We start from the raw sequence: 12573 nt of genomic DNA, 5'->3' as shown, positions 1-12573 counted from the left end.
TTACCCATACCTGATCAACCCTCTCACAATCCCAACGTATCTACTTCCTACTTCTGATTCATCCAATTCACTTTTAAAGACGAACTCAGAACAATGTTTCATTCAGAGTTTACACCTCCCTCCCCATCTCTCTCTCTCTCTCGCTCTCTCCCTCCTGGTCTACTGAGATAATCAGTGATATGACGCACCTGTTGACAGAGGCATCCGAATCCTTCAGACAATCCACAACAGTGCCTCGGTGCCTTTGTACAGCTGTGTGATCGGTCTGCACTAGTCGCAGGAGTGAGATGAGCGCCACATATCTACAAGAAGAGAAGCTGTCATTAGGGCTAGAGAATCTGCTTCCTTCAGTCCACTACCCCAAATGTGGTTATCCCTCATGCCCACCCATCCACAGCAACTAGCGATAACACACAATGACAAGGCGAGGAATAAGGATACATTAGAGAGAGTATGAGATATTAATATACTTCTATGGAATCACTTACAAAAATGCATCTGATGCTGAGAGCAGTTTAGGCAAGGCAGTGCTGGGAGGAGAAACGAATTCAGGGAAGGCATTTGTCGGCATAATGTGCAATATATTCAGTGAAAGCAAGCATGGAAACACCACTCCATGAAGAGGAAGGTCTTGAGCTCTTTCTTGAACTGTTGAAGCAATGGGTCGATGTTAGGACATTTTATCTGAAGTCCAACTAAGGGCTTAGTAAAACCATTCAACTGAGGCAATACAAGACTCCACTCTTAGTGTAAGGCTGTACCACCTGAGTTCATGGTAGCATAGACAGAGCAGGCAGGCTTATCTTACGAGGGAGAGAGGGCTGTAGAATCAGTACAAATTAAATTGTAATACAAATGGCCCAAAGAAACACTTTGTATTGTAAAAATAAAGGATTTATTTAAATAAAGGTATGCCCAGATAAATCTAGGGGTAAGTAAGCACTAAAACATTATATGAAATCACAGTATAAAAACACAACACTATACTTGAAAGTACACAGACCCAAGTATAGACTTTATTTGAAAATACCTAACAGTAGTTCTAGGGAAGTCAAAACCTAAGGATGTAATATACAAATTACAGGTGCTTTTGAAATCAAGGAACCCCAGATTGAGGTAAGCAGTAACTCTTGCAACTTATTTTTGGATGGCACACAGCTAACACAAGGTAAGTAAAACCCACATACTTTTTTTAACTCGCAATGAAGGGGAAAGTAAAACACAATGTTACACTTTTTCTGAATGACTCGTTATTCTAGGTATTTAACAACCTAATGTAGACTTATTCTGGACAGGCTAGCAGCAAGTCAGGGGAAGCAAGACCCAGTTGACGGGCACCCATACAATTATTCTCAAAGGACTCATCTGGTGATAACAACACTTTACTTTTGGGAAGAGGCACAACCTAATCACAGGAGAGTAAAATACCTTCACATCTACTTTCTATTAGACTGGCAAAACAGTTGCTAAGGAAGAAAAGATGTTAATCATACTTTTAAGAATAGTGCTTCACACATTCAAGATCAGTAAGAACTTTTGTAACTGTTCACTCTTGGAGTTATAGTTACCAACCGACTCTTTACAAGTAAGTAACCGTTAAACACTTATTTTTTTTCTAGGCAGAAGTACCAATCCCTTGAAAGTCTTTCCCTTATTCTTGGAGCATGAGTGTTCTCAGTGGCAGAAGGGAGGTCACTAGGACTAGTGACCAACAGGCAGTACCAGAATAGGTTCTTTAGTAGCAAAAGTCAGAGTTCCTTAGGAAAACTGGGCAAACAGGTAAGTACTTTACTTTAGGGTTAGAAGAGGGTCCAGGGGCTTCACAGAAGACACTCTAGCAGGATTCTAGCAGTGGGACTGGGTGCACTGGATGAGAGGCCTCCCCATCACAGAAAACAACCCACAGCTACACAGAAATCCCAACAGGCTTACGTTAAGTACATATCCACACCAACACAGTACCTAAGCATTGAAGAAGATTTTGCAGCCGGAGGACTTCAGGGTCTGCAGCCAAAAACCTGGTCAGTGGATTTCTTCAGCTTCCAGGTTTGCAGTATTTATCAGGAACTACAGCACAACTGCTGCATTTGTTGCCTGCATTTTACAAGAATGGGCGGTCTGGTTGTCCAATCAGGACAGCCAGCCCCCTACTGGGATTTGTCCCCATTCAACCAAGGCATAAGACAAAGGGCTGGGGAGCTTTGGACTCCTCCCTCACTTCCTGCTCTCACAGACAGACTGGAGCCTGGGCGGGGAGTCCAGGGGACTCCTGTCGAAGACAAAAATCACACAAAGGAATTTCCCACCCTGGATGTCAGGGGAAGGAACAAGAAACAAGAAACACTAAAATGGCGAAAAAAAGAAGACAGGGCCATTTTGTTAAAATGAGCAACCTTGGGTCCCTTTAAGCTGTTCACACAGCCCGCGGTAAAGGTGCACCAAATTAATAGAAGTTATCACTGCCAACAGCCATTGAAGGTAAGCTTGTCCCTGTAACAGAATTGTTAGTTTTAATGTGAAAGGGGACACATTGTATCTCTCCAGCACTCCACATAAGGTGGGGTGTGCTGGTTTCACTTAAAAAAATGTAAAAGGGATCCAAAGATCCTTTCTACGCTTGGGAACTGTAGTTCACCCGAGGTTTGCATAAGAAAGTTAAAAGGGGAGCCCCTAGGGCAACCCAGCAACAACAGGCATTTATTGCCAATAAGTTATTAAAGAGGATAACTTTAAAAAGACACTATGGAGGGGGCGTGGCTTGGAGCGCCACAGATGCGGTCGCTCCCTTGAAGCCGCCCGTGGGTGACCCGCCGCCACCGCAAATTTCATACGGTTCCAATGAAGGTACGCAATCATCAATACCACTCAAGGTGATCGGAACCATTGGGGTACAACGAGGTCGGAGATTACCGACTAACGTGTGTGCGTTACTCCCGATTTTGGCCGCCAAACCATGCACCCGGGGCCCTTCACGAAAAACAAGATGGCAGACGCCCGCGATCCCCAGAGAAGCAAACGATCCCTGAGCCAGGGGGCGTGTGGAGACCTAAGAAAACAGAGAGGAGGGGCGCACTAATACCCGACAGCACAAGCAGCCGCAGACCCAGCTGCAGAAGCAAAAGCCTGCCGCGACTCTTACTCTGGCCCTGCGGCATTCCCGGAATTCCGCCGGGGGCGGGCGGCGAGGGAGGGACTGCTTCGCCGGACTCGGCCGCGGCCTTGGTGGGGAGCCTGCGCTACGGGGAGCTGCGGAGGCCTCCCACTTCCAGGAGAGGCCCAGGCGCCTTCGCCGAACGGACACATCAGCGGCCACTCCAGGTACAGCAGGATCGGGAAGGTGAGGTGTCGGATGGGAGTCCCCCCCACACGCGCAAACAGATCTGAGCCCCAAGAAGCTTCAGAGGCAACACCAACCGCAGCGTAATAATTAGGGGCCCTACAGCACAGCACCCCCAGAGGAGATCTCCCCCCCTCCCGAGAAACAAAGCACGCCAGGAGCAAGTCCACGCCAGCCCGGCCCAACACAACACGTGGCACACGGAAGTCCCTCCAGCTAAGGCCCAGTGTAATACGGACTCCCACCCCCTACGTCTTTCCTGGGGCGCCCCGCCCCACATACCCACCCTGTGCGTGGACCCAGCCCAGATCAACGCAGCGGACCTTCGGCTTCCCCTTTTGTTAATGGACACAGGCAATCAACCAGTTCAGCAACACGCAAAATCCGATGGACCTGATCGATTGGAGTATGCACTTGGAGAGTTCCCCTACAAGGCCTCCTTCACATTCTTAGTGCCCCCCGGTGAACACCGAGACCTCCCTGACGCGGCCCCACCACCTAGCCACCATGACTAAACAAACGAAGGCCGGTAAAGCCGCGGACATAACCACTGTTTGCAGTAGCGGACAAAGGCAAAAAGCATGATCCTCCCAAACTGACCCCACAGAAACATCCAGAGGAAAAGGATGCTCTCGCTACTAGAGGGGACCTAGTGGCCTTCATGGCAGACATCAAGTCCGAATTCCGCTCCTGCCTATAAGAACTCACCTCCAAAGTAGAGCAGATGGACCAGAGGGTAACATAGGTTGAACAGAGACTGGGAGAGATCGAAGACCGCTCACAAGTCCACACTACCTCCCTGGAGGAAATCCAGCGATCCATCAACACCTACAAGATAAATATGAGATCCTGGAGTTTAAACAAGAGGACCTTGAAAACAGGGCGCGTCGCAATAACCTCCGGATCCGAGGTGTTCCATCCTCTGTCCCCGACAACAAGCTAACGGAATACATAGGGGACTTCTTCCAGGCCCTGCTCCCGGATCTGGACAAATCCCAACTACTTATAGACCGAACGCACAGACTGCGCCCACGCCGGGGAGTGGAGTCAAACCCTCCCCAGATGTGATCACCAGGGTTCACCTTCACGACTAAAGAGGCCATCTCAGCGATTAGCCGAATGGGAGACGACCTCTCGTTTCAGGGCACGTCACTGCAGATTTATCAGGATCTCTCATTACTCACTCTACAGAAAAGAAAGGCACTCCACCCCTTGGCACTCTTTCTCCAAGACCAACGGGTGCAGTACAGATGGTTATTTCCAACGGCGCTTCAGTTCTCATATAAAGGCACTGTTCGGCGAATCAGCCACTTGGAAGACGCAAACAAAATCATGCATCCAACCTCACCCTTGGAGACCCCCTCACCAAATCTGGAGGGGGCTGGGGAAGCTGAACCACCCTCCTCCCCGAAGCCCAGGCGATCATCATGGTCGAAGGTACAGCAAAACCACAGGAAGAGATAGGCTGGGACGGTCCACGCCTCATGGATCTGGGCGACATCGGCCTCGGCTTGACAGCCCTCACCTACTATGGAACCACCAGCTCACTCCCAGATAAATAGATCTCTTTGACGGTGGCGGCGGGCCACACCCATGGTTCATACCCACTCCAAGGAAAGTTCCAACGCTTGAATCCTTGGAAACCCAAGGTACTCTACACCTTGATTCGTTCATTGGCCCAGTTGGCTTAGGGCTAAGGGTGCGTCCGCACACACAATGTCGGCCCACCCGCTAGTTAAGGTTACGCCCCCCCGTTGGGGGCGCGTGTTAAAACCCCAAGTGCAGGATGATACACTCCTAACTCTCAACAGTAATGGCAGTTGATCCATCCCTGCTCGACCCCCCCCCCGCCAACCCAACTCACAGAGAGTGACCTAGCGGCAGACCACCAAACCCTAAGGCTCCTCTCCCTAAACGTCAATGGGCTGAACTCTCCTGCTAAGTGAAAATCAATCCTACTAAAACTTCGGGATGAAGAGGCGGCAGTAGCCATGCTCCAAGAGACGCACCTGCTACAAACAGATGTGGGCCGGCTCCGTTCCCAATGGTACCCCCACCAATTCTTTGCCTCAGGAGGAACTAAAAAAGGGGTCACCGCGATCCTCTTCAAGAAGGACCTAAACTCACAGATATTGGAAACAAAAACGTGTCCGGAAGGCTGATTTGTAGCGGTCAAATGCCTTCTGCTGGGAGATCTATATACTTTCCTCTCGGTATACGCCCCCAACGTCGGACAATCACATTTTTACAGCTCACTGGGTTCCTCCCTCTCACGCTTCATAGAAAGCCAAACGATAATCGGAGACTTCAATGGCGTTCCAGACCCCACAAGAGACAAATCGCACCCCCCGACTCCGAGCGACTTCACCCAGGCGCTGAGCCTCCTCCAGATGTTCTGATCTTTAGAGGTGGTGGACGCATGGCGGGTGCTCTACACCACCGAAAAAGACTTCTCCTTCTATTCATACGTCCACCGGACCTTCTTGAGGATCGACCTCCTCCTAACCTCCCCCCAAACTCTGGCTTTCGTCAAGGCGGTAGCCATCGGCACAAGAGCCCTATCTGACCATGCCCCAGTGATCCTGGAGATCCGGGCACAGAACCCTAAATCCGATAGCCCACGCAGATGGACTTTATACAACCCTATCCTCAATGATATGGCAACAGGGGACAAGATCACCAAATCCATCAAGAACTTCTTTGAAGAAAACCCAGCTTCCGATACCTCTGTGGCAAACAATTGGGATGCTATGAAAGCGGTAATCAGAGGCTCTCTGATCGCCCAAGGAGCGGCCTACCATAGGAACAGACGACAGACCCGGATAGCATTGGAGGAAGAACTAGGGGCCGCAGAGGAAGCCCATAAGAAAAAAGGCTGGTCCCCTAAGACACAGAGAGCTATGCGTACAGCCAGGAAGAAATTGGAAGCCCACTATGCGGAACAAACCGCCCTACTCATGGCCAAGGCTAAACAATCATACTACGCGAAGAACAATAAGGCCAATTAAATCCTAGTGGCCAATCTGGCCAAACTAAGACAAACCAATATGATTGCAGGCCTGCGTGACCCCAAAGGAGTTGTCCAATATTTCGGAACCCAAAAAACAACAACTAGCGGTGGACCACCTCTCCAAGGTCATGACGGCCACCCCACGGAACCAACCGCAACAAAGGGAATACTTGCGTAAAACTGTACTGCCTCAACTTCCCGACACAACAAGAGAGGAACTGGACGCACCCATCACAGAGGAGGAGATTGGAGACGCCATTAAATCACTCAAAACACAAGCCCCGGGCCCAGACGGATTCTCGGCCAGGTTCTATAAATTATTTAGACCACAGCTGATTCCCCCCCTGGTGACACTTTTCAACTCCTTCAGGGAAACAGGGTTGGTAACCCCCTTGATGCAGGAATCGACCACCATCCTCCTGCCCAAACCTGGGAAAGAACCGAGGGGCCTGGCCTCATATAGGCCGATTGCACTACTGAACATTGACGCAAATCTATACTCTAAAATTCTGGCGAACCGCCTTGGTCGCGTCCTTCCGGAGATCATTCAACCAGACCAGGCAGGTTTCATTCTGCACCGGGCGGCAGGAGATAACATCCGGAGGACCCTAAACCTAGTGGACCTTGCTACCCGGAACTCCCAGAAACTGGTCTTAATGGCCCTAGATGCGACCAAGGCATTCGACAGGGTGGATTGGACATTTATGAAATACACCTTGGGGGCCTTCGGCTTTGGGACAGCATTCCAAACAATGGTCCTGGCTAACTATACATCCCCAAAGACACTCCTGAGGATCAGCGGACATAACTCGGCCCGATCCCCCTGACTTGTGGGACTAGACAGGGCTGTCCACTGTAGCCACTGCTCTTCGCCCTGACCATGGAGCCCTTCGCCCAAAGAATTAGGCAAAACAACCAGATCAAAGGCCCGCAGGTCGGCCCTACGCAACATAAAATCACCCTATACCCCGATGACCTCCTACTCATGCTTTCAGAAGCCAGCTCCTCCTGAAAGGGACCCCTAGGGGTCCCTAACGTCTATGGAAACAAGGCGAGTCACCACACACGAGAGATACGCCAGACACAAGGTTGTATTCCCAAAGCTAGGGTTCATTGCAAAGCAAAAGTCTCAGTTGGCCAACTCGGTCTCACGCCCCGCGACGTGTATCTCTAGACCTCGAGGGACACAACAGAGTGAATTACGTACATCAGTTACATATATACAAAATACATATCAAACAATCAGCTATGACATGTTTAAGACCCCCCTTTATTGGGTTTCTTTGAACTTGGTGTGATGATGGACATCTCCGACAACTATGACACCTTCAAACATCTATTCTAGTAACAATTTGCAATTTGTGAGTGCGGAGGCATCTTTCAGTTGTTGAACAGAACACAGCGCTTCTGTTCTTGGAAGCGAGCTACATACGGGGGGAGAGTTGCATTCCAGACCTTGCTATCTATGAGGTGCTATTCGTGTCCTGGGAGCCGACACGCTCTAACGGGGCTCAGTAAAGGGGGGCCGTAAGAAAAGCATAATTCAAGCCTTTAGCTGTATTATTCTAACATATTCTACCATATAACGAGACTGGCTGGCAGCTGCGAAATGATTAAGTGCCCTGCAGCTCTGCTTCAAGGCTACATTCGGGAGGGAGCCGGGCATTCTTCCTGGCGTTGCCTACGTTGTGTTTCAACAAACTCTTGTTATCCTCACGGCCCTGCGGCCTTGTCCTTTTTACGTGCAGACAACAATGTTTTACAGTCGAGCAGTGTAAGCAGAAAATATACTGCGAAGCAATAGGAACAGAAAGCAATGAGCAATGGTTAGAAAACAAAATGGCGATTCTTGTTACATCAAAATGGCCGTTCATTGGCAAACTCGAAAACCTATATTCTGTCATATCGTGCATGAGACGGTTGGCCCAAGGCCACCAAAATACGTTTGCGGTCACACAGTAGAGGTATCCATTTTTCTAGACTGACATTCCCTGCGACACGCGCTAGACGAAATAACCGGCTATGGGGAGGTATCCAGCTTCTCAGTAAACTTCGCCAAATCAGCGGCCCTAAGCATCGGCCTCACCCCAGGAGACCGGGAACCACTGGATAAAATAAATGCGCCCAATCACGTGGGAAAAAAGGGCGCTCCCCTACTTGGGGGTCTATATCCCAGCAGAGCCGAAAGACACATACAAAGCGAACTTTCCCCGATTATCCGGAGAACTGGAAGGAGACCTGAAACGCTGGGCGGCCCAAGAGATTTCATTGCTGGGACGCATAACAGCGTGAAAGATGAACCTCCTCCCGAGGTTCCTTTATGCCTGTGCTTCCCTCCCGGTTGCGATCCCCACTCCAGCCCTCCGAGACCTACAGAGGAAGATGCTGAAATGTATCTGGAGAGGTAAGAAGGTGAGAATCCCCCTAAAGACGCTACTGGGGGGCTCCAAACTGGGAGGACTGGGAGTCCCGGACCTACAGGGTGGCAGCCCAATTGGCACAGGTCCACGCATGGCAAACAATTACAAACCGCTCCAGAGGGGTGGAGCTGGAACAGTCACGAATGCCCCTACCCTTGCGATTCTTGCCACACATCCCACCCCACCTCAGAACGCACTGGGGAGACCTTCTACTGGCAACTAGACACACTCTAAATTCCTGGGATTGGGCACTGAAACGAAAGGGGGTTCCGAGAGGTCTGAGCCCACAATCCCTGATCTTTCATAACCTGGCTTTTTCACCCTGAACGAACACCCGCAAGTTCCAAAATTGGATAAACGGCGGCGTGGGAGAGACACCCCTCACATTTGAACAATGTAAAGAAAAGTTTCAACTCCAAGAAAGGGACAGGTACACTTATATTCAATTGCGTCACTGGTGTGCTCACCCCCTAACTCGGCAGGCTGCAACACATCCTTCCACCGCCCTGGAACTGGCACTCAGGGACCTCCCGGGCCGTGGGAGGGTATCCACCCTCTACAGGCGATTTTTGGGCGACTTCCTGAGCACGAGAACGCACTGCATGGCCCAATGGGAAGCAGACCTGGGTCACCCGATAGACCAGACCTGGGTAGACATCTGGACTCGGACGCACGCCTCATCCACCTGCATCACCAACAGGGAAAGTTCATACAAAATCATACTACGGTGGTATTACCCGCCGCTGAGACTTCATCACATGAACCCCCAAGTGGACTACTTCTGCTGGAGAGGGTGCGGCCACCCAGGCTCCTTTTCCACATGTGGTGGACTTGTCCAATGATCCAGCAATTCTGGAAGGCATGCCTGGGGACCATCGCACAAATCACCGGGTCAGCGATCCCGCTAGAACCGGAGCCTGTCCTGTTGGGAGCGCCAATCCCCACGATCTACCCACGTGCCATAAATAGAGCAAAAATTCTGATCCAATGCCTACTAGCCATGAAAACAGAAGGCCCCCTCATGGCCCAGTGGTGGACGAAACTCTGGGACATACTGATTGCGGAAAAGGTAAGGGCGGCAAAAGCGGTGCGCTCCACAGATTCCAGAACATTTGGGCCCCAGTACTGGAATACGACCAGCGATTCCCGGCACTGACCTATAAACCCACTAATGCACGCTGGACCCTGAGGGATCAAGAAAACCCCGAAAGGGACACATAGATGGCGGGGCGCGAGTCAGACGGCTCTAGAAGGAGGAATCCGGGCCTGGGAGCTGGGTGGAGGAGGGGAAGAGAGTAAGAAAATGTCTGTTGGTTAACATGCTTAAATGATTGTGCAAGTTGTTATGTAATTGTCATCCTGCATTGATTTAAAATAAACAAAGTTAAAAAAAAAAAAAGACACTATGGAGAGTCTTAAAATGACACCCATAAAAGAGTTAAAGATTCAGTGGGTGTGGAAAAACGTTCCCAGTCACTGACGTATTATGGAAACATATCCCACTAGTAAAGCAAAAAAGTTCTTGGGTAGACCCAGGTAAGGAGGATTTACCAGTTCTGTGAAAATCTTAACTAACAGGCGAGTTTGATGTTGATGTGGAGGAGATTCCAGAGTCTTGGGGCATAGACAGAGAAGGCCAGTCTTCTGGTTCTTGCCTTCCTCCACTGGCAGAGTTCAAGTCTGCACAAGCCCTTACTTCTGGTGAATCGCAGGCCTCTAGAGATGCTGAGTTACTCATTGCAGTAGCTTCGGGACTTCAGGGTGACAGCTTTATAGATGATGCAACAGGATTTGAAGACGATACAGGCTTGCAGTGGGAGCCAGTGCAGTTCAATGAGGGTTGGAGTGATGTGGTTGAATTTGCAGTATATTTTGATAAGACGTGCTGCTGCATGCAGGATACATCTCAGTGGTGCCAGGTTAATCACCGGAATGCCTTCCAAAAGGGCAGTACCACCATCCAGGTGGCAGAGGACCAAGGCTTGGGACAGCGGATATGAAGTTATTTTCTGGGATGAAGGGCTTAATTTTCCACAAGAGAGAAAGTTGGTAACACACCTTTTGTGTCTTCCTTGCTATGAGCTGTTCGAAGTTGAGGCATCTGTCAATGGTGTGAAACCCTCGAGGTTCATAGCAGAGAGCCAGGTATGGATGTCAGAGTGTTCAGTGTTGTTGGTCAGCAGTAGCAATTCACACTGAGGGCGGGGCGGGTTGAGCTTCAGGTAAGCACTAGATATCCACGACTGCATCAATGTGAAGTAGGCCTTGAGCCTGCAGATCTCTTCGATGGGGGATATCTTGAGGTAGATCTGAGTGTCATCTGCATATTGGCGGATGTGCACGTTGTTTGTAAAGAGGAGGGTCATGAGCAGTTCCATGTAAAGAATGAAGATCATGGAGGACAGGATGGTATGTGAATGATACGGTGTACATAAACAGCAGCATGGATGAAAATATATAAGGAAAGGCTCAAAGGAGCATCCAACAGAAAGAAAAGATGCAATGATAAACCACATTTCACTGCTAATCTGAAACTCAAAACATAGGACATATACAGATAGTCATTTTCCAGCATGCACTGCCAGCATGTGGCAGTACTTTAATAGAGACGCTGCTGGAGTGCACACAATTTTGTACAGAAACGGATGGCATGTGTAGAAAAAATCTGCTAACATCTAATGCCTGCTGGTACATAAGCAGGAAAGAGGTTTTTTAACATGGATGCCAGGCAGGCAATAAAGGATGCATTTGCTCTCCCAACATTCTTACCGGATATTTTTATCGTTATTCACCAAAAAGCGTCCTAGGATGTTTACAGCCAACACCTGAAACAAAAACCAGACAGTATGAAAAAACAGCAATGTCAGAGGAGAGGCAGAAAACAGAGGCAATTTAATAAGATGGATGGTGGTAGAAGGCACAGTTTGAATACAGTTTACCAAGCACCACCACCAGGGATGGCATCAGCGACAGACCAAATGATCTTTATCTGAGGCGGGCAAAGGCATAGATGGACACCATGAAGGGCCCCGCCTGTTGTCAGAAGGCAGAACATGCACAGACAAAATGTAGAAACAGCAGTGAAGAGGTAAAGGGTAAAGCTGGTGACCACTTAAGGCTTGCGTGACAAGAGAAGGCAGGAAATATGCAGGCTGTGTGGGCTAGCAGTAGGCAGGCAAGGGAAAAGCTGGAAAACTTGAAGGACCCAAGTGTTAAAAGAAGGCACACAGACAAACCATTTGTCATTTCTTAGCTTCTGGAATTAGCTTCAAAACCAGGCAAACAATATTTTGACAATCCTTCAAGAAATACCAAATTGTGCCAAAAAATTCCTTTGGGTTCAAATCAGTTAAGCAAATATTAGTCCATAAAGACAGCCCCCTACTTTACCACTCATCTTTTGTAGGGCAAATAGCTATTGATGGATGAGGAAGGCCTTCCTGGTCCGAAGAAACCGCTGATGGAGACAGATTACACCTTGTGCACATGATAAACCGTGATATGTCTCCCCATCTGTGAAAGGGCAGCCTTAAAAGGATATCGATATTGGATTTCTGCTTTTGGCATGGATCATTCTTAAGCTCTGGCTTCAAGCTTTACAAGAAGCCCTGCCACAAGTCAGAACCTAGTAACTTGCCAGAGATGCTCTAAATTTGAGATTTCAGTGCTATTGGACAGACAACCCTATTCTCCCTGTCCGATTCCCCCTTCCCAACCCACTTTCTTTCGAAGTCTGCTTTCCCTTTAGGACAAGGAAAGGTGCACCCAGCTTTGGGAGGTACTGCAAGGAATCCACACTTCACTTT

General features: G+C 49.2%; 1 protein-coding gene across 3 annotated transcripts in view; it reads right to left on the bottom strand.

Moving 5' to 3' along the window:
• The window catches only part of AP1G2 (adaptor related protein complex 1 subunit gamma 2), a 742171-nt gene that overhangs the window by 382038 nt on the left and 347560 nt on the right, over nucleotides 1-12573 (bottom strand). For all 3 annotated transcript variants that reach the window (XM_069633944.1, XM_069633946.1, XM_069633945.1), the window contains 2 exons: nucleotides 11537-11592; nucleotides 189-302 (listed from right to left, as the gene is read on the bottom strand). In XM_069633944.1, coding sequence (XP_069490045.1) covers nucleotides 189-302; nucleotides 11537-11592 — 170 coding nt within the window. The remainder of the gene's footprint in view (nucleotides 1-188; nucleotides 303-11536; nucleotides 11593-12573) is intronic.

Source organism: Ambystoma mexicanum, chromosome 13, assembly GCF_040938575.1.
Source record: "Ambystoma mexicanum isolate Mex_15411 chromosome 13, UKY_AmexF1_1, whole genome shotgun sequence".
NCBI classification, from domain to species: Eukaryota; Metazoa; Chordata; class Amphibia; order Caudata; family Ambystomatidae; genus Ambystoma; species Ambystoma mexicanum.
The sequence above is the reverse complement of the archived record's forward strand: the minus strand, read 5'-3'. Positions and strand labels throughout refer to the sequence as shown.